Source organism: Micropterus salmoides, unplaced genomic scaffold, assembly GCF_014851395.1.
Source record: "Micropterus salmoides isolate LMB-PRFRI ecotype aquatic unplaced genomic scaffold, ASM1485139v1 Ms_hic_scaffold_3107, whole genome shotgun sequence".
NCBI lineage: Eukaryota > Metazoa > Chordata > Actinopteri > Centrarchiformes > Centrarchidae > Micropterus > Micropterus salmoides.
The window spans coordinates 1-21,965 of record NW_024042382.1 but is presented as its reverse complement, the minus strand read 5'-3'; the positions used below and the strand labels follow the sequence as shown (position 1 = coordinate 21,965).

General features: G+C 40.7%; 1 protein-coding gene and 1 pseudogene across 1 annotated transcript; one reads left to right on the top strand and one right to left on the bottom strand.

Annotated features, from left to right (window-relative positions):
• Positions 1-390, top strand: LOC119884042 (histone H3.v1-like; the record flags this gene model as incomplete). The annotated part of the gene is given in 1 exon segment (XM_038694511.1): positions 1-390. A coding segment is annotated over 1 exon segment (233 nt), but the record flags the coding sequence as incomplete, so codon positions are not given.
• A 4,892-nt stretch (positions 391-5,282) lies between these two features.
• LOC119884040 lies at positions 5,283-18,378 on the bottom strand (annotated as a pseudogene).
• Between the last annotated feature and the right edge of the window lie 3,587 nt (positions 18,379-21,965).

Here is a 21,965-nt window from a genome sequence, read left to right as displayed (position 1 = left end):
AGGGTGGAAGAGTTGACCTCATAACAGACAGATCTCAACCCCACAATGCTTTGGGCACCCGGGATGAGGCTGCCCCGAAGGCCGAGCAGGGGAAACGACACAGCATAAAGCTGCGTGAGAGACTCTTTCAGTTCCCTCTGTGTGAGAAAGCTCTGGCCTTAAACATACCGACACACACCAAGCCCAAGATCCTGCCCTGGCTCAGTACAACTGCTGCCATGTGCTTTAAGTGAAACCAGCCTGGGTGCTGCCTGTGATGTGCTGCTCACTTGGGACATGCAGGCTGTTTAGCAGTAGGCAGGTGGCTGGCTACAAAGCACAAACCTTGTGAAGTGGCAAGCCACTGAGCTCCCTGCTGAGCCTGTCTGCTGCAGAGACCTGGAGGCAAGAGAGCAAGACCCTCAGCATGCAAACACCCAGTGTACAGGATGGGACGTGTACAGCTTCATACCCACAAACACTCAGTTCTAGCATTGTGCTCATGTAATGAACATTGTGTTGTGCTAGAGGTGGTGTACAGCACATAGTCAGAATTAGTAGAACCTCATGCATTTGCTGCTGTGTACAGAAACAACCATAGAATCACAATGCCTAGACTGTGTCCAATCTGTAGCTTAGAAACAATACTGGACCTACAGGAAGGAGGAAGACTAAAGAAAGAAGATTGCAGCAAGAAATAAAAATAATGACTGCAACAGTTTTTATTGAATAAGCTATAGTCTATATATTTGTTTGTTTAAAAGGTGCCTACAATGATAAAATGGGTTTCATCCTGTATAGTACATGGCCACCGTGTCATTTTGTTTCTGACTTTAAAAAGCTCTAAAAGTCAAAATGGTCTAGTGCTCAGTAGATCTCTGATTTCATATTTTAAAATATGTGAGTTAGAATAAACTTTGGACCAGCTTCTGCTACAGAGTAGCACCCGTTTCCTATTTTCCTTTGCACAACCTGCTTCTCTCATTGGTTTATAAAACTCTTAATGTAAGCTCGATGAAAGAAAGACTAAGACTGTTTGATATGAGATATGATATGATACTATGTAATATATGCCTAAGACTGAGATGATGATACGATTTTCTGTTCTCTAAATCCTAAAGTCTTAATATAATGGATTGTTTTAACATAGAGTATAATAGTATTGATAGGATCATTGATCAGGATGCAGGTCTTCCATTGTACTTTGAACTTGTTCTTTTTAATTCTAACAGGTTAATACTATTTGATCATAACAGCTTTATTTTGGATGTTCAGAAGTTCCTTGATTTTTTTTTATGACGTGACATAGATATAATTACTCTGAAGAGATACAGGACTTTGTGCATGTTATTACTGTTTATCACAATATACCTCCATGTGTCTATGATCTGACAAGACATTTTTCTTGTGGAACTGTAAGTACCTTGAGGTAACCCACTCAATGATGAATTGCACACAGTATGACTACTGGTAGCTTTTACAAGCAGTATCCTGGGACTGATGGATAGACTTGTTGTTGGTCATATAGACCAAATGACAGTTTTATGTTTATGTAGCTGAGGAGTCCCTCTGTATGGTAGTATTTACCATATAATGCCTCTTTGTCTTTCTATATTTTCTCTTACACACTTTATTTTTCCTCTTTTGAAGCTGAGACAAGAAGTCTAAAATTGTGTAAAGAACAGTTAAAGAAGGCCAAAGCTGTACAATAAGCTACATCTTCCCCCTATAGTTCAGTAAACAGAGCTTATCACTGCAGCTTCATGGTTTCAACAAATTGGATTTTTAACTTGTGACCTGTGATGGAACGGTCTCTGCCTATATAAAGGAGCAGATGTCACGTGAAATCTGATTATCACTCATTTCATCAGCCATGGAAGCATAAAATCTGTGCAGAAGAGGGATACAATCCCATTATTTGTCCCTGTGTGATTGCAGCCTGTTTATCCTCAGCGTGTCTGTGTCTACTGACCTGTATTGTGACTACGACCACGTCTCTATGGAGCCATGAACTTATTTTCTGTATTTATTTATTAAAATGGATTAAATAAACAGGATGAATGTGTGCCGTGTGCTGTTTTATAGAAAACGCATGCATGGACGATGTACAGTGTAGTTTCTCCCACACACCAGAAACTAAATATCCCCTTCTCAACGAGGCTGGAGTCGCAACCTGGGCACCTGGGGCTCCAAACCTCCAGTGGCCCCGAAAGCCCCACGGACACTGTATGTCAGTGAATTGCATCTGTTTGAAAATGTGCACCACTAAAGCACAACTGCAACTCAAATGATAGGATGCACACAAAGCACAGAGATTGGGGGTCAATATGGGCTCACAGTTCATTTTTGTCCCAGAGCCCCATAGTGGGTTAATCAAACCGTGCTTCTCAGCTTATAATACCTCAGGTGATGCTATTCTGATACGTAACGATAAGCCAAATGTTCATGTGAGCTCTAACAAAATGCATTTAGTAAATCACTGTGGGCCAGAGAACTGTTACAAACTATTATATAGTTGTTAGCTGTCAAAAAACTGTATTGGAGTAAAAAGTACATGTAATGGAGTAGAAGCCTAAAGTAACATTAAATAAAATACTCAAATAAGTATAAACAGAAGACATGACAACCAGACAGTTTCTTTCTGTGACTTTATTGCAGGACAGCCAGCAAACATCGTCACCTGTGTTTCTGACGTGAAGTTTATCTTTACTAACTCATCACAGCGCTTCAGAACAGAGCACACACACAGGTTTATGATTATTGTCAAGTGTGCACACCTACAGATGCAGTAACTTGAGGAAGCCTCACCATCCATCTGCATCTTTATTGAATCAGTCCTTCTGCAGCCACCAGGGCTTGCTGCACATGGAATAAAATGGACAGCATATAGTGCCTTCTGGTGGCTGGAAAAAATTCTAACTCTTCATAACAATTACATATACAGTAGTAAACAATACACTGTTAAGCAAGTATGGATGAAATGGTGGACGTCCCCGGTGGATTCATCTGCACATTTATTAAATTAAGTCAATCTGCCAGCAGTGAAGAGTGAACAGTGAAATATAACACTCGTATAAATGTATGACGTATCAGTACCTATAAGGTGAATTAGCTGTTGCAGCCAGGTAAACTCAAGCAATCATTCTTAGAGACACACAACAAACTCACAAGTGAGTAGAGAATGAAACCCACACATATAAAAATAATACATTTCTAATAGCAAAGCACACAGCAGTTCTTTGGTAGCTCCCCAAAACTTTCATTGAAAAACAAATCTTGGCACATAGTTTACTGTACTCATCTCGTGTTACAGGTGTCATATGGTCTTATAACCCTAAAGTGATTATTTAAGGAGAGGACAGGGTCATCAATGGAAAGTATAAGTGCACCATTTTCTACAAATGACTCAACTAATTAATTCAAATAAGAAAGTGAATTTAGTACACACACAGATGATAAATCCATTATTGTAGAACAGTTAATAGTCCACTGTAAAATTCTTCACATGCCTCTATAACGTGTCACTCTTTTCACTGTAAGCTGAGCATTGAAACTACAAGTGCAAATTTAAGTACAGGATTACAATCTATCTGTTTTTCTCAATTTGATTGAGCCATAGACAAATGGATGATTTTCTGGAAATAAAGCTGTGCTAGATAAGGCTGTGATTCTGTCATACATTTCTGCCTCGGCCAGTAACGTCAAATAATCTGTCCTGTCTGTCCCTTACTAAGTACTGACTGGCACTGTAGCTGTAGTGATTTTACAAGAGTTCCCCTCATTACATTTGAATCAACACTGTGTATCATAACATAACCTTTTAAAAGGGTATCTGTACACATAACCATTACATTCCATTCGCTGTGTAATATTGTGGAAAAACACATTTTAGTTTTGCACTTGCAGTGTACATGTTATATAATCTGTGCATTTCAAATGGTGCACATTTCAGCAAGGGTGTAGAATTAGGTAGGGATGGACATGATCCTACCAATTTCCAGCAACTAGTGAACTGTTCCTAGCAACAATTTGGATCAATAAAATCCAATATAACCACTGTTGTCTGTCAGTGTCTAGTTAATGTATTTGGTATACAATAAGTGAGAGAATAACATAAACCAAAAGGATATTCCATTACATTTCTATATTTGAATTGTCACCTGCCACCTAAATTTTCCCTTTACATAAATAAAGACTTTCAACAAGTTGAAAAGGCAGAAATTGGTACAGAAAAGTTCACCAGCATACAGAAAATGAAGTGTTAAAGGCTAAAAATTTTATGGGGGATACCCTTGCATTGCAGAAGCACCATGCTTAGTAAAAGCAGCAGAACGCTTCAAAAGTATAAAGGGGGAGTATTAGGGGCACAGCAGTATGCATTGTGGACCCTGCTAGAGATCCCACACAACACTAATGCTTGGGCCACACTGCCTACCATTACCTGTGCATGACTGTTACCTTGCTGAGCTGCTGCGGCTCACGCACGTGTGGTGTCCACACAGACAGCATTGCTGCTGCGGTGCTGATACTGCCAGCCTTATGTTTCTACATAGAGTTTGCCTTTCATAAATACAATACAATGAAAGCCTTGTTAACAAGTGAATGGATTCTGTCCAGAGAAACACTAGAGGGCTTTAAATCTGAAACGGATACAGAAGGTGGAAACAACTGGGAAGACTCTGATACTAAATGAAGAGTAGCTGCGGCCGTGTGCGATATGAGAGGTGTAACATAACAATACTCGTGTACACCAGTACCTCAAATCCTAACTTAACCTTAGCCTTGTACTCCACTTACCCAATTAACCTAGTTAGGTGTAGGAGCAGGTGTTGATCGAAGCTAAAATGGTCAGGTGTGCTGCACTATCGAGCAAGGCCTGACACTACAGCTAACACTTCTAAATTCAAAAATTTTTAGTTACATGTATAGGCACATGTGGCATTGCTGGGGGTGGGGGTTGGTACATTGTTGGACAGGCGCTTGCCTAAGGGTAATGCTTTTCCAGCATTTCACCTGGTGCATTATCTTAAACATATCATGGCGATTTGGAGCGCAGACTGAGTGGGACTAAGAAAGTTCATTTATTTCTGATGTTTGAGTTAAAGTGGGTGACCGTTTATGATACTGCAACACCACGCTTCAGTGGTGATGACAGAATAGCATGCATGCCAGCATCTTCATTTGAGTGAATTACTGATAAATCACTGAGGTTCAGGTAGTGTGGCCCGGCCGTGAGGTTGATAATGTATCTTGTGGTTGTAGCAGCTCAGCACAGGGCAACATAAAACATCACCCTTAACGCATCAGGACTCTTCAGAATGCTGCCTCTAGAGGAGGAGAAAGAAAGTTGTCACACAGATGAAGGACAACACTGAAATGTTGAATAATGAAATGTCTGGGGGTTCACCTGCTGTCTCAAGGCCTGCATGGATGTACTCAATACGCTCTCTCTTTTTTCGGATCCAGTTCGGCTCATCAGGGATCAGTAATGCCAAAATTACCTTAACCAAGATCAGCACATGCTGCAAGCACACAAAGATGTAAAGATGTCAGAGGAACACACAGATGTAATTATTATTGTGAGAGCTATACATCTTCATGAGATGCATGCTATTACTTTTATTGCTGATATCTGTAACAGTTGATTTTATATTAATATTTTTAAGCATTTTAAAATGAATGGGTTTCTGTGAGAGCAGAATCTCAACTTTCGTCCAACATACTCTACTTTAAAAGCTTACAGCTTACTTTAAGGCAGGTCCACTTCTATCAACAAAACATCAAATTGTATCCCTTGAAAGAAGTGTAGTTCAATAGCTCCGTTGGTAGAACATCAGTCTTCAAAGCAGTATGTATGGTGCCAGACACAGGTTCAATTCCCTCCTCAGCTGATAGGTCACAGCTTTGAACTTTTGCTTTAAAATTTGCATATTGTCAGTCTTTCTATATGCAATCATTGTTTACATGGAAATAAGTCTTTCATAAGATTAGTTGCTATCTGTGTCTTCATTTTCTTCTGCAACAGTGCACTAGATGTCACAGAAAATATTTACAAGAATAACAATGGTGTGCCAGGCATTTGTGGTCATTGAGTGCCCTCTATTGGTGAGATACGGGCATTTTATGTGTATTGAACACATCTGATTAACTAATTAAAGTTATGCTTACAGTATGTCTTCATAGGCTGGTGGTTAAGGTCTTAGATCCAAAGGTTTAGGGCTTTAATTCTGTTCAGGGCATATTAACAAAATGGAAGAAACCTGAACAGACATGTTTGCTGAATCTGTGGCAAGTGGTAGATTCTTATACCTGTGGGTAGTGGCACAGGATTTAAATTGCTGACGGAGCTGCACCACAGCTAACAGCTAACAGCTGGCAGCTCTCGTGTGCATTTTCTTTAGAAAATGCCCATTCTACATTTGGATGTGACCTCTCCTTCCACCTCCTTACCTCCACTAAAACAGCCAACAGCAGAATGTTTGTGCTGCTCATCCTGACCCCCTGAAACAGCTCTTGTAACTGTGGTGAGAGAAGCATTAGCCAGCAGTTGGTCACAACAGAGGCAAAACTCAGGACCTCGAATGCGATCTGCAACACAACACAATCACATGAGTTGTTAATTCATAACTGGCTGAGTGTGACATACTTTGTGCGTCTGACTTCTATTGTGCGTTGTAACTTTCTGCAGACCTGCCACACGCCCATGTTAGCTACAGGGGGGGAGAAGGGCTTGCGGAAGAGTTTGCAGATCTTGTAGGCGTCCGTTCGGATCTCCGTTACGTTATTGATGAGCAGCAGCAAAGCCGTCAGAGGATACACGCAGGAGAAAAGACTCAAATACCCAAACTGCACCAGGAGCTCGATGTACTCTGCAAACAGGCCCTGTGAAAAAACAAGATGCTGTGTCATACGCAGCCAGAGTGTATTCTAGTACCTGTTTTGATATGCACCTTTTCTAAATACTGCACACTCACAGGGAAAGCAGGTAGGTTGCTCTGGTTCCTAAATTTGTCCTCCTCTGGATCGTCCTCACTCTCTGTCCTATAGGGGGCACTGATGAACCGATCCACCAGGTAGGGTATGACCACCTCTGTGAACTGGTTGACCAGCTGTGTCACTATCAGCAATGATGCTAGACGCTTTAGACAGAGAAAGAGAATTTAATGTCACTCAGAAGCCTTTTTATGTCCTGTGAGAAGTACTGCTCTTTCTGGTTCCAGACCTCTGAATTGCTGACCATATCTCTTCCTATTGTTGTGCTTTCTGAGAGCTGTTTCCACTGGTTCGAGAAACAATTGACCAATCAAAGCTTTGTAGGTTGAATTAAAAGTGGCAATATCATTTTCCTACATAGCTAGCTAGCTACCTAGGGACAGAAAATTGAATAAAAGTGTGAACAACATTGACACAACTGTACAAGTTGTTGTAGGTCAAATAATAGCTCCTAAAGGCTCTGTGTATGAGATTCTGAACATTATCCATCCATCCATCGTCAACCGCTTATCCTGAGTACAGGGTCGCGGGATGAACATTATTATAGCAGCAAATAAATATTTGGGATGTAAAGATATAGTGGAGTAATGGGTTTCTGAGCAGGGAATGGTGTTAAACTCCCTCTGCCTGTGTTGTTATTCCAGCTTCTCTCAGCTTTTTTTATACAGCCGGTCTGGCCATGCATGTAGGTTAGTCCCTGTGAGTGGGAGCGATATAACAGCAGTTTCTTTTCTCATCTAACACATTGAATTAAGGGTTTATTTCAACAAAAGAACCAGAGTTGGTAATTGCTGGAATAGTGAAAATGCCAACAAAGGCGGTTTTCCTGAGTTTCATAGTTTCTGTTGAGTTTGACTTAGGTGTGTTTTAATATGATCTGCATGGTAAAATTACTGTTTTTTCAAAGGAGTGGAACAGATAAACTGTTACCTTTCGAAGCAAAGGCACATCCTGCTTGAAGAAGGCGATGTGGAAGAGCACTGCAAAGTAGTTGAAGAAGGTGAACTGGGGAAGAAAGAAAAGAGCCTGGTAAAAGTGTCTGCTGGGTTAAGAAGATGTAAGAACTCATGGTTGGAGAGGAGAGGAGGAACTGACCACTAAGACTTTGGCTGTCAGATGGTTCTCGAAGGCAGACTCCTCTCTGTGGTTCTCTAAAGGGAAATATAAGATTAATTAATTGCTAATCATAAGCATTATGAACAGTACTGTTGGTAAGGTTGCATAGCCTGATTGACCAAATGACTATTTTACTTTCTCTTTTTCTCTTTGTGTCCCTGTCTCCCTCCCATAAGCCGTTCCCCTAACATGACTGAGTCTTTGCCACATATCCTTCATTGCTTACCATCATTAGTATCAGACAAATATTATTGCCTCTGTATTCATACATGTATGATTTTTATTCCCTATGGCATCCATTCTTTCTAACTCACCATATTCAGTCAGAGACTGTGCCACCTTCCTGTAAGCAGTCGCCAACATGTTTGTATAGACAATGTGAAGCATTGATGGCAAGTAGAGCAAAGTCTGAGACAACAGGGAGTCCCAGTCTTTGTGTAGCTGTTGCACCTGGGCCTCCCCCCAGTAGAAACAAAGCATACCCAGTGCCACCAACCCTGCAGGAGGAGTCATAACAGACACGAGACATGAGGCTGAAGGCAAGGCTGGTTTTGAAATTTTGATTGGCAGAGCATCCTTTGTGTCTAAGTGCTTTCACATGTTTCACAAACTTCTGTATCACTTCGTCAGCAGCTGGCCTTTACATGATGTTTTATCGTTAGCAGACTTTGGAAAACATCTCTTATACTTATTTTACTTGAGTTGTTGATTAAGCAACTAATGAATATCATGGTACCTTTCAGCTCAGTAACATGCACTGATGAATTTATTCAATTCAACTTTAAAATTCAAGTTCTACCTAAGCACAGCCCCACCACTGGGACTGACACCAGTGCCATACGCAGGTCCCTCTGCCATTCAGGAAAGAGCGGCTCCACACGACCTGTCACAGGGTTGACCCCGACCTCGCCATGGAAACCGGGCCGGGGCTCTGCGAAGCGCTCTGCGAGGTTCAGGGTCCCCCAGCGGTAGGACAGCGAGGCGCTCCGACGCTTCCACAGCTCCATAAAAATCGTGGACCAGAGAATGCTGAACACTGCCTGGATCATGTGGCCGCTGACAACTGCTGATTCATCTTCAACCCTTGTGACTCCTGAGCCAGAGACCGACTCCATGTCCTTCTGAACCTCGCCTGTGATGGGCAAGAAGAACTTAGTGCACTACTACTGTCTACCAGAAGTAAATAAAGCCAAGAACATTTGAGCGTAGCATACTGGAATTGTGCAACATGTTTTAATTTTGATGGATTGATGCTCAGCTTACATGGTATATGTAACAAAATCTAATGATAAATCTGCACACCTACCTGAAAAGTATGTGATGGACAGCCCAGTATCGCTGGTGGGAGCAGAGACCAGGTGTAGAAATCAAGGAAGCTGAAGTAGAAAGCCACAGAGCTTCCAAAATACCCATTGACTGAATCTGGATGAAGATGTACACAAAGGTTTCTGGTGTAAGTGCATACACTGTTCACTTGTCTTACAGGCAGAAAATAGAAGGTTGCCCACACAGCCATCTATTGTAAAGTCTAACTCCCCACAGGGGTGACACATGCATGAAAAACTGTGACCATAGTTGCATTAGTGTCTGTGTGTACAAGCAGTTATGTGGTAGTGCGTATGTGTGTGTGTGTGTGTGTGTGTGTGTGTGTGTGTGTGTGTGTGTGTTGCATTTCTTACCCAGTGGCTGAGCCAGCTGATTCCCAGAGTACCAGGCTTTACTGAGATCCTTCAGTTTGCCTGGGATGTGGAGGGGAAACATGTCCACAATAACACCAGCTGACCCAAGCTTCTGCCCTGCAACAACACAGCGTTACACATGTGACATCAAAGCTATTCTCCAACCCAGAGAGACTTAAGAACATGGCACTGGTGAAAGGGGGACAGTTTTTTTCAATTACACAACAACTAATCCACATACATCCAGTACAATAAGGCTGAAAAATATGGATACTGGATCGGAGTCTAAAATAAGGGTAGGGAAAATTTGATTCTTGTACGGTTCTCTATCAATTCCCAAATTTCAGAAATCGATTTTCAGAATGTTAATTGATAATGTAATGTTGACAGAACGAAAAAGGCAGCACCAGACTGTCTGTGGTGTGCACATAACAGAAGCGGGTCCCCCCTAATCGCGCAACTTATGATTTTCACCCAACAGTATTGCTTGGATAGGGTCCTCTCCTCATTCATCAAAGGACATCTACGTGACAGGCTGGAGAAAGTGACGGTGAAAGTGAGAGGGGCAGAGAAAAAGATTAGCAGTAACTTTCAGTCTGTCAGTAAATGTACAGTGTAGGTCACAGTAGCCATGTTTCCATCCAATTGTCATGTGAATTTTAAGCGTACTTTTGAAATGTTGCTAAAATGAAGAAATAAAATTGCAAAATGGGTGCGTTTCCATCAGCTGGTTTGGAGCAACTAAAACAGGCTGCGGCAGTAGTTACATTAGTTGTTGACGTTAGACATGGCTGTAATAAACAAGACGTTTGGGTTCCAAACCAGAAACAAAACCAGTCGCATGAACCTGAGGGCCATTTTTCTTAGAAAAACAGAGAGAGGTCCTCAAGAATGTGTTTCAAGCGGGCAAGTTGCTACCAGCCATGTCTCCGCACCTTATGGGAATATCCGGTGTTATGCAGAGTTTTGCATGCACCGCCAAATAATGCTTTTAAACGCTATAATATCCTTTGTGGGGATCAATGGTGATTAATGATTCAAAGTATGTATTTTGTTAACGTTTAGAGTCATTAATATTTTATTACACGCAGCTGAAGTAGGCCTATCATTCATTGAGATTCAGCAAAAATATGCTGTGATAACCTTGTTTGATCAGTGTGCAGAGCAAAGTATCTGAATAGGACCTTTAACAGGTGAATGCATAATTCGGCAGAACAGATGATGAAGGCTACCTGCTGAGATTTGCATCCACCTCTTTTCTCAGCACAAATGAGTGTTACCAGCCATGAGGTGCATGAAATTCTCGGCAGGCGTGCAGAACTCTGCACAACCGGGCAAGATACAGACAGCAGAAACAGCTGATCAGTCGTGAGTTACAAGTTCGCTACATCAGAACTTATTTGGAAAAAGTGTCTCCCATTTCGACAAAGGCAAAAATCACCTCAAGCCAGCGTAAATGTTTTTTGCGAAATTTCGAATTTCCATCAACCTTTTTTAATGCGATACTTCAAAATGCGCATTAAAAAACGCTGATGGAAACATGGCTTGTGTGTCCGTTAATTCAGTCTGTCTGTTGTGTTCCAACCGCTGGAAAAGTGAAGGCGGTTAGCTCTAGCAAGAATCACGTCTTCAGACTGCGGTCTGGAAGCTGAGCAGGAAAGTTAGTACAAGTTTGTTTATTGTCATTCATACACATACCAAGAACACAAATGAACGAAATGCCCTTTCTCAAAGTCTTTAGTGCTCAAAACAAGGTCACAATAATCCACTTAAAGAAAAGACACAATACAACACAACCATGTAACTACACTAGACGAGACAAAAAAAAGAGCAGCTCTATTAATGCAGAGTGAACGCGGTGGGGGCAACCCATTCCTGAATCTATAGAAATAAAATAGCAGCAATGAGGTCAGTAATAATGCTGTTATAATGTAATTACGCTATGTAACGTTAGCTACATGTCATTACTCCTACCCAGTTGAATCATTACAAATACTTTGTTTTTAAGTACCAAGTAGTCACACAGTGAAAAAAATAAATCTTCATCCTAATTGTTTTACAATCTCAATAGCCCTCATAATCATTATCGTGAGTTGCATAGAGATTCCCACCCTTAGAGGTGACGCATCCTGATGTATCGTGATATCGAATTGAATCGTCAACAGGATAATCGTACTCGTAATCAAATCAAATTGAATCGTGAGAACAGTGAAGATTTGCACCCCTAGTTTATAATGTGATGAGATAAGTGCACTGCAAAAAATGTCTTAAAGAGGTCATATTATGTTAATTTTCAGGTTCATTATTTTATTTAGGGGTTGTCCCAGAACAGACTTTCAAGGTTTTATTTTCAAGAAATACCATATCTTTGTCATGCACATGGCTGCAGCACCTCTTTTCACCATGTGTGTAGAAGACTCTGTTTTAGCTACCGAGTGAAGCATCTCACTTGTATAAGATACTTTTTGGGAGCTGCACATGCGCAGTACCTAGGTAAGGAACTAGCCAATCAGAAACAGAGTAGGACCTGACAAGCTAGGTAGTGTGATCCAAAACAAAGCCGCTTCAGCTGGCAACCATGGCTTTGGTTTAGCCGTACATGTTCTCAAAACACAGACAACAAGCCAGCTGCTCAACCTAGACTGGATAAATGTTACATATAGGGATGCAGAAAGTAAAAACTGGACTACAATCGAGCTGTTTCCAGGCACTTCAGGAGCAGTGTTTTCTGTGGGAGATGGGAACTCCCTTTAAGGCGGACTTTGGGTTTTTTCACTTTGCAAACCTATTACATGCACAAAAAAAGATATATAACTCAATAAAGGAGAGGGAAAAACCAGAAAGCATAATATGACCTCTTTAACAAATTCTTAAGCTGTTGTTATTTGTTTGTGTGTGTGTGTGTGTGTGTGCGTGTGTGTGCATGCGGCGTGCGTGTGTGCGTTTGTGTTTCCATCTTTGTCCAGAGGCATTCATTGAAATTATAAAATGTAACAAATTGCAAAAAAAAAACTGAAATCCTCCCATTCCCTGGTAGGTTGTCTTCACATAGATCCAACAATGAAGTATTTATCTCGATGGATGTTTTTACAGTGTGTGTACCCTGTCGTACTCATATTGATGTGAAAACACAGTAAGAGCACTTACAGATGTTGTCTCTGTGTTGCAGTGTGTAGCTGTCAGCCAGACCTGGTACTCTCAGGTCTCTCTGTGCCCGCATACCGTCCAGCTCATACTTCACTATGTACTGCCGCTCCGCCAGGGTCAGGAACATCTCCATGTTGTCTATCACACACATGATTAGACACAGATGGACACAGATAGAATGATACATGCATGTAGCCAGTGATGCATGATGTAAACACACACAAGAATGAAAACACAGTTTTTAAAAGAACAAGCCCGACAGTCTACAGCCATGCTAGCAGCTCTGTGAGGCTGTGCTGAGGCACAATGGTGCTTTAACCTACATTTTACATCAGCATGCTAACATGTTGACAATTACAACGCACATGTTCAGTATCATACATGCCACCATGTTACTGTGTCATCTATATTTAGCATGGTAGCAATCTCTCTTCACCTCATCCTTTCTCCTAAGGGGTTTTAGGAGCAACAATTCAGATTGGAGTGATCTCAAAAAGATACAATGATGAGATCTCACCTGTGACTTCCAATCTCCTGTTGTAATCTCAATTCAGTATCCATTTGTCTTACCCAAGTCTCAAAACCTCAATCTCACTTCATCTCATCCTTTCTCCTAAGGGGTTTTAGGAGCAACAATTCAGATTGGAGTGATCTCAAAAAGATATACTATTGAGATCTTAGTGTTTTCTCAAGAGTTAAAGAAAAGATTATTCTGAGCAAAAGATTTTTGCCCAAGGACACTTCAACATCCATTCAACATCCGTCCATTAAGTGGCTATTACAGGACCTCAGCTGGCAGGACAGAACCAACTTTAACTTAGGTCAGATCATACTATAGTTATAATTGTATTTTGACACCACTTATTTCATGTACAAAGGGAGTTTCTAGTGAAAGTGACAGCAGTACACCGGTGAAATAGTAAGGACCCTGGACAAGAGACTGAATTAATACCAGAAGCTGTCTGACCAAAAAAATAGACGAAAACTCCTTACCGCATCAAAGAGGTCAAAGTTCATCGACCATAAGTCAATGGACATCAGACAAGAAGGACATTCACATATGACGCCAGAGACCGTCTTTGAACAGAGACCCTCTTATACTAAATGCACACTTGTGATTACGTGATCCAAATTCCATATTTCTGTCACAGATTATAGTTACAGTTTGCCTTTTAAATGAAAACAACTCTTATACTGCCCATGTCATTTCTGATAATCCAGTAGAAAAGGTAAAAAAGTGATTTGAAGTGAACGGTTTTTATTTGTATAATCAAGTGGGCTATGGGCTTTGAACAAAAGCCATGGAAAACACAACACAACTGAACTGAACTTTGTATTGTGTGCAGCTACAAGACTGTTTGGGTATTCGTTTTATAGCTTAGCAACAGGGTGTTACTGTTAGATCAGAGGGACAAAATAAAATGATAAACCTAAACAGACTGAAGAAATAAGTGGGAATTGTTTCATCCCAAACAGATACAGGCCTTTAAACAGAGCAACTAGTAAAGTTAACATTAAGACATTCTCTTTGTGGTGGAAATGCTAACCCTAACCATACACACCCTCTCTTATATTTTGTTTCAACAACGTGACAACCCCTCCCACTCTGCCTGCCTGTTTGTCTTGCTCTACAAGCTGTTTTGCAGATCCTGGGAGTTAGCTGATGGGTGGAGCTGGGATGGTCGCCTACTCGTACCTGTCAATATGGGCTGGGCTTCTTAAAAGGCATAAAGGATTGTCTTACTCTCTCTCAGTGGGCCTACTGCATAGCTTTTGTCCTTTGTTTGGTTTGCCATATTTTCACTCATCCACACACTTCTGACATGACCAATGTCTCTCCTACTTGCACACCCCACCAGTTAGTTCATTTGTTTGTTAATTTGAGTTATTACAATACATACATAAATACATTACTTTTTGACTGATATGTTTGTGTGTGTCCACTGCAGTACCTGAATCTTTAAAGTTGTCTCTGTCGTTGTAGGAGAAGGCTGCCATGTCCTCGTTGCAGTAAGTCTTACATAGTCCCAACTCTTCAGTGGCTCTAAGTAACGTACAGCGTGGAGCGGAGACCACAATGATGTTACCACTGGCATCCTTGCCCGGGTGGGCCAGTAATCCAGCACCTGGGGTGAGACGGTGCAGCAAAGAGGAAGTATTGAAACTCTTATTTTGTAAATTGTGTCAGACTTCAAAAATGAGAATTCATCCTTAAACTATTAAGCTTCTTTTAAATATGAAACTTTTTTTCAGTAGGTGATATATTATCTAAACATCCAGGCAGGGGTAGGGATTTGAGTTAAAGGTAAGGTCAGTTTTGCATGATTTGACTCAATTCTGCATGATTGGGTGATAAATTCTGTCTTAGCTATGTTGAGATTCAGTTCACTGGGCTTTAGAGATATGGGAAACAAAAATTTATAATGCCAAAGCCTGCGTGAAATAAAAACATAAACAGAAGAGCAGTGCTATTAAATATATTCAGTTCAACTCAATTTTATTTATATAGCAATTCATAACATGTAAGTTATCTAATTGAGCATTTGTATGTAGAGCAGGTCTAGACCATATTCTTTGTAAAACATAACCTTGCAAGAGAATACAAATATAAATAATTGAGAACTATTTAAATACTACAACATTTTGTGTGTGTCACTCACTGTCCCTCAGGTTGTGCCATCCTGATACGTATTGGGCAGCAAGATATGTCTCCTTCCCCCGGGAGTACTTTTAATTTTTGAGAGCTCATTTAGCTCTTTGAAATCTAAGATTACAGAGTTGAAATATTCCTTATTTCAGTGAATGTTTTACATTGTAGGAGGAAGTACATCACTATGTCAGCCTTACATTTGCATTTGATTGGTTTACTCTGATTGTTGTTTGGACAGCAGTGTTGTTGTGACACTGTCTAAGGGGGGCAGTCAGTCTCAGCACCATCTGACATAGTGGACTCTTCTGGGCTCAGATCTTGGGTTTGGAGGACTTTGGAATGGAGGCTGTGTTGTGGGCTGGATTTAAGATGATTAAAACATTTGAGTGCTCTCTTTTGAATGTTAATTCTGCTCTACAAGGATTTGTTGGTGTTTTTCTGTGTACATGTAAAATGTATCCATAGAAATGTAAAGGTGACTTGCGCAATGCCTCTCCTGCGCAATAGACTTCCATAATGAGAGAGAGAAAAGCTTATAAATGTTTGATCTGTAAGATTTAAGGCTGCAATCAGTGAAGACATATAAGTGATCTATACAGGACTCCTGCAGATCATCACTGTTATCAGTCCTCACCTCCATCTTTCTGAGGAGCTCCAATCAGTCTCATGAGCCACCTTTTCGTCTCAGGGCGAACTTTCTCTCCGAGCTTCACCAGAACCAATGGCTCGACCCGCTCCGACACACAGCAGGGGCAACTAACTTTGGTCCAGCCGTGTCCAATAGGCAAAGTGGTGGCACTGAGTTTGCTCAGGACCTTCTCTGAGGGACTCTCCGGCTGATGGGCTCCTTCACTGCTGCTGCCACCGCCAATTTCATCACCACCTGCCTTACTCATGGTGAGCCTGAGAAGAAATGTTAACAAGAGTTTATAGTTTGCTGTGTTGTGCTTGTTGAGCTCTTTTGTTTACTGTTCCATCATCACTAACTTTTGTGAAACTAAAAAGAATTGTGAGGTTTCCTCCTTGTTACACTATTTAAATAGTGCTTGTTTTTTTGTTTTTTTAGCCACGCCATTGTCACGTGTCTAGCAATGGTAATGTCAGTCTGTATGTCCACCACTTTGGTCCATATTAAAATATCTCAACCACTATTTTTTTATACATACATTCATGATTCCCAGAGGATAAAGCCTACAGTCTATGCTCTAGCATTAACAGGAGGTTAAACATCTTGACAACTATTGGATTGCCATGAAAGTTGGTACAGACATTCACGGTTTTCCAGAAGACAAATCCTAATGACTTTGGTGATCTGACTTAACATCTACAAAGTTTTTACTCAGCATTTATTAGACGGATTGGCACAAAATGGTCATGGTTTCCAGAGGAAAATCCTAATGATTATATTAATTCCATGACTTTTCCTCTAGCAGCACCACCAGATAGCTCAACAACTATTGGATCTCGATCAGGATGAATTGTAATAACTTTTAATCTAGCGCCATCATCAGGTCAAATTTTTACTTTGTCAAATATTTTGGTTTATGACCAAATAACTGATGACATTCCCATCAGCTGTACTTTGTGTTTAGTGCTTATTAATAAATGTTAGCATGCTAACATGCTCAACTAAGATTTTGTCCATGGTAAACATGATACATTATTTACATCACAAGCAACACGTTACCATGGTAATTTTGACCATGTTAGGATGTTAACATTTACCTTAAGGTACCGCTCTGCCTAGTACATCCTCACAACAGTCTCACACTCATGGTGGTCCAAAAAGCTGAACAAATCTGGCAATATAATATATACATATGTTTAATATAATCTTCACCTCTACAGTAAAAAAAAAAACGTGTTTTGTGAGTAAATGCTACAATATAAAAGAAATAAGATGAAAATGTTGTTGAAGATTTGAGACACAGTCAGTCTGGACAGGATATTAGGCCACTGTCAGAACTTCAAGCTATGAATGACAGTTTTGTTAGCAAAAGGTGCAGGTATGACAGGTATTGACAATTATGGTTTTCATTTTCCTTTACTTCATTTGCACATTAAACATCATTAGACTGGTTATGGAGCCCTTAGATTTGCATGAGAGACTGAAAATGCAGCAATGTTAGGCATCATTTTCCATTAATTTGCAAACTGTACTTTATCATTAGCACTCCGGCTGTCATTTCAGTTACTTTGCTGCACCCTTCAAATATGAGTTTACACTCAATGTTTCAGTTTCTCCAGAGGAAACAGTGGTTACTTCGGCACTAACAGCAGATAAAATAACTTCTGTTTTGACTGCATTGCAACTGTGCTTGATGCTACACTGACATACAGAGAAACTCATGAAACACAAGATAAGACTGACACAGATACAGAGCGACATAACTGCAAATGGTACCGTCCCTCTTAATTGTTATTGAGTTATGTTTAAACAGTGAAAGTGACAGTGAGGGAAAGACATACAGCGGGAGAGAGAGGATGAGTCAGGAAATACACCTTTCAGAGTGTTGATGATGAGGTTCTGGTCTCCAGTCCTACAGCATACCTCCTCCAAACTCCTGTTTGAACACATGCACAGATGAACACGAAGATAACAACATCTGTTCACTTTTCCTGAAAAGAAACCAGGAACAACACCCTCTCACTCGCTGCACATACTCACCCAGCCTCAGTATGTGGTTCCTCTCAGTATTCTGTCTGTGTGTGTGTGTGTGTGTGTGTGTGTGTGTGTGTGTATGTGTGTGTGTTTATAGCAGGAATGCAGAGGAACTTCCTGAGACTGCAGGGTGTGGAGGGTTGTTTGGTTTATATTCAGGCTCCTCCCTTCTGCCTGCTCTCTGCCTTCCTGCAGCTGCTGCAGCCCTGGGTCCTACTGCTCCACCCGCCTCTGCTACTCTGTATTAAAAACACACACACCTAAAGATGCACCAGAGTAACTACAGTTTAACTAAAGCCTCAAACCATCTGCTGCTTTAAAAACACGTCAGACATACCAGATTAGAATACCGTTGACCTTAACTAACAATGCAAGCTAATCCAATGTTTGACACGTAGACTGTACCACATACTCAGTGCTTAATTTGTGCAATTTGGGACATCCCAAATTGGAACACTAGCAACTATTTGAGTGAAGCCAGCACCTCCTTTGCCACTATCAAATCTGTAAATACATTTTGTGGAATTTTCAATGTTTTCTGTTCTTTCATTCTTTTATTTCCCATTGAAGTAACTCATAAATTATTTGTTGTTTTGGATGCATTTTAAACATATTTTCAAAAGAGAGAGACAGAGGTCAGGTCACGCAGTGAAGCCTGAAGTGTGTGAGTTTTGTGCATGTCCCCTGAGAGAAAATGAATCCATTTGAATTAAGATACCATTCCCATCAGCTCAGTTGAATTTCTTCTAAACAGATCTCAGCTGAAACCTAAGCAAGCCAAAGTTGTTTCAGTGGATCGACAGGCTGGCGATATTAGCACCGTATGCTGGCAAGTACTCCAGGACCACGACTCAACTGACATCCTCTGTATAAACGTAAGTACGTACTCATTTGTGCAACACCAGTGTGTACATGTAAAATGGACTCTTATGAACACAAAAACATGCTGTTGCATAAATGCTCTGTGTTCATGATGCATAATTCATAATTGTTTCCATAATTTCATGCAGTAAATAATTTATTTAGCTAGGTTAAAAAATTTAAATCTCAACAGGCACAAAATTTTACCTACATGACTGAACAAGTTGTAGCCGCTAGTGCATTAGGCCATTGTTTTATTTCCATGTTTCTGTCCTGGAACAAATGTTGCGTGTCTAGTACCACTACGATAGAATTAGTTGTTGAAGTGTGTACCATCCAACAGAGTGGATGGCTCATGAGGCCATGCTATATTGCATTAAAAGTTAAAAAGTTACATTTATTGATGTCTGAAGCCAAAGCAGACAGTAAAAAAGACTTGAAAGACTAAAGCCTCGACAGCTCCAGAACCCCACGGGTGTGGACAACTTCTGTTTATACTACTTTCTGGAGTCAGCTTGGCGAACTCGTTCCAAATGTGCAGTAGATCGGTTGGTGTCCTGGTAGCGTAGTCGGCCACACCTTCATAAAAATGTGAGGCACGTGGACGTCTGCACATAGCCTATGCGTACCCCCTCTGATGACGATTTTTTCGTCACGCAGACCCTCACATAGTCACGGACCCGGAAAGTGTAATCCTTACATAACGGCAGCTACAGTTAGCAGGAGTTAGCGGCTAGCATAAAGTGACCAGATTTCCGAAATGAAAACTGGGGACATTTTTGGTTGGTGGTCAGTATGTCATTAAAAAATATAATGTTATTATATATGAAATAAAAAGGGGGACGATTTTGGTTAGAGTCTGTCAAATTTAACTCTTCTAAATGAAATCAAGACATTTTGAGGCAGAAACAACATTTCAGTCAATAAGTAGACGCTGCAATCACTTTCTAGCAGTTATATTGCATTTTATTTGATGTTTTGGCCATTTTACGGTGTCCCTAAAGACATTCCTACCATAAATGGTGCAGAAAACGTCTCCAGAATGCAGGAAATTAAGTGTTTAATGCTCAAAATCTTCTGGGGGATAATAATAATAATATATTCTTGTCATGTTCTTGTGACACAAAGCTGTGCATCATTATGTCTCATGGCCTAAGTGTTTCGTCCAACCTCTAATCTGAGCCCTTAAATGTCCCCACCACTTTTGAACACAAAAACCTAACCCTCATAAATGAAATCAAGTAATTCTGAGGCAGAATCTACCTTCCAGTCCATAAGTAGAAGCTGCAATCACTTTCTGACAAGTGGAATACTGCATTAAATGGGTTGTATTGGCCATTTAAAGGTATTTCAACAGGTAAAAAGGTCTGGATTGGTTGGTACACAGCAAGTTACACAATGTCATAACAGTCATAAGGATAATTGCAAAAGAGATCATGTCTTTATTTTATATATAACTCAGTAAGTCATGTTAATTATAGGCTTCATTCTGTGTTCCAAATATAAACAAGGATATTAGACATCCGCCTACGGGGACAGGCCACCAAAACCGGGGACCGTCCGTGCACAACGGGGACGTCTGGTCACCCTAGGTTAGCAACAAGTAAAGCTATCTGTCCATGAGGAAACTCCATAAATGACAGAGAGTTGAGGCAGAGCAGCGGGAGGGCATCAAAGTAAAAACCTGAAAATATTTCTCAATAAATTATGATGCAGTTTCACCAATATCAGTGAATAAAGTTATAAAGTTGCAGCCACCAGAAACACTCTCTGGTAGTGTCTATTGTTTTTCCAACCTGATTCTTGTCTCATTTACGGTCTGATAAACAATAAAGTAATCAATTTCAGGTTAAAAACAACAGTGCAATGGGAAATCATGTTTATGTTTATTTGCATATAGAGCGGGGAAGTGAGATCCGAACACAAGTGGTCACTCAAGGCACATTGTGGAGACGCGTTCTAATGTCAGAAACTTACACAGTCTATGGTGTGAACTGATGTACTTGGAGCTGTCCACTTGTGAATGGATCACCAAAGTTGATTCCAGATGTAAACAAGACCATAGGCATGCTCCAATAAGACCCTTCTTTGTATTAAGTGGCCTCAAGCTAACAAGAGTCTACAGCCTGCAAGCAGTTCTGTGACCAGTGAGCTCTGTGGGGACCATGAATGTCTGTATAAAATGTCATCAAAATCCATCCAATCTGGATGAAAGGAGTAGACAGATCAACTGACCATTTTGGTCCAGACTTGTCTCAACAACTACTTGATGGATTTCCATTAAGCCATTTATTTTCCCCTCAAGGTGAATTGTAACGATGTTGGTGATCCCTAAGTTTTCCATATGGCGCACTCGTCAAGTCAAAATTTTGATTTGTCAGATATATTTGGCAAATACTCAAAACTAATGTCTTTCCATCAGCCTCAGCTGTACTTTGGGCTTACTGCAGGTTAGCAAATGTTAGCGTGCTAACATGCTAACTAACATGGTGACCATGGTAAACATTAATCTGCTAACACCAGGATGTTAGTGTCGTGGAAATTATATCCTGGTGAGGGGCTGAGCAATAATTGAGTTACAACGAATTATTTAACAAAGAGAATAAACAGACAACACAATCAGCTGGACCAGAGGTTCTGACTCTAAGACAGTCACTAACGTCTGGCCCGAGCAAAGGGATGCATCATCATTTACACAGGCTAGGTTTCTATGTTTTGGCGAACAGAGATCCTCTCTCGGCATTGATGAAACATCCCAGGAGAGGAGAGGAACACAAGAGAGAGAAAGCACCAAAACAATCTCAAGCTCTGACCTAAACTCTAGTAAATGTGGACAGACAACATAAGTAGTATAGGAGAGGAAAGGTTAAGGATAAAA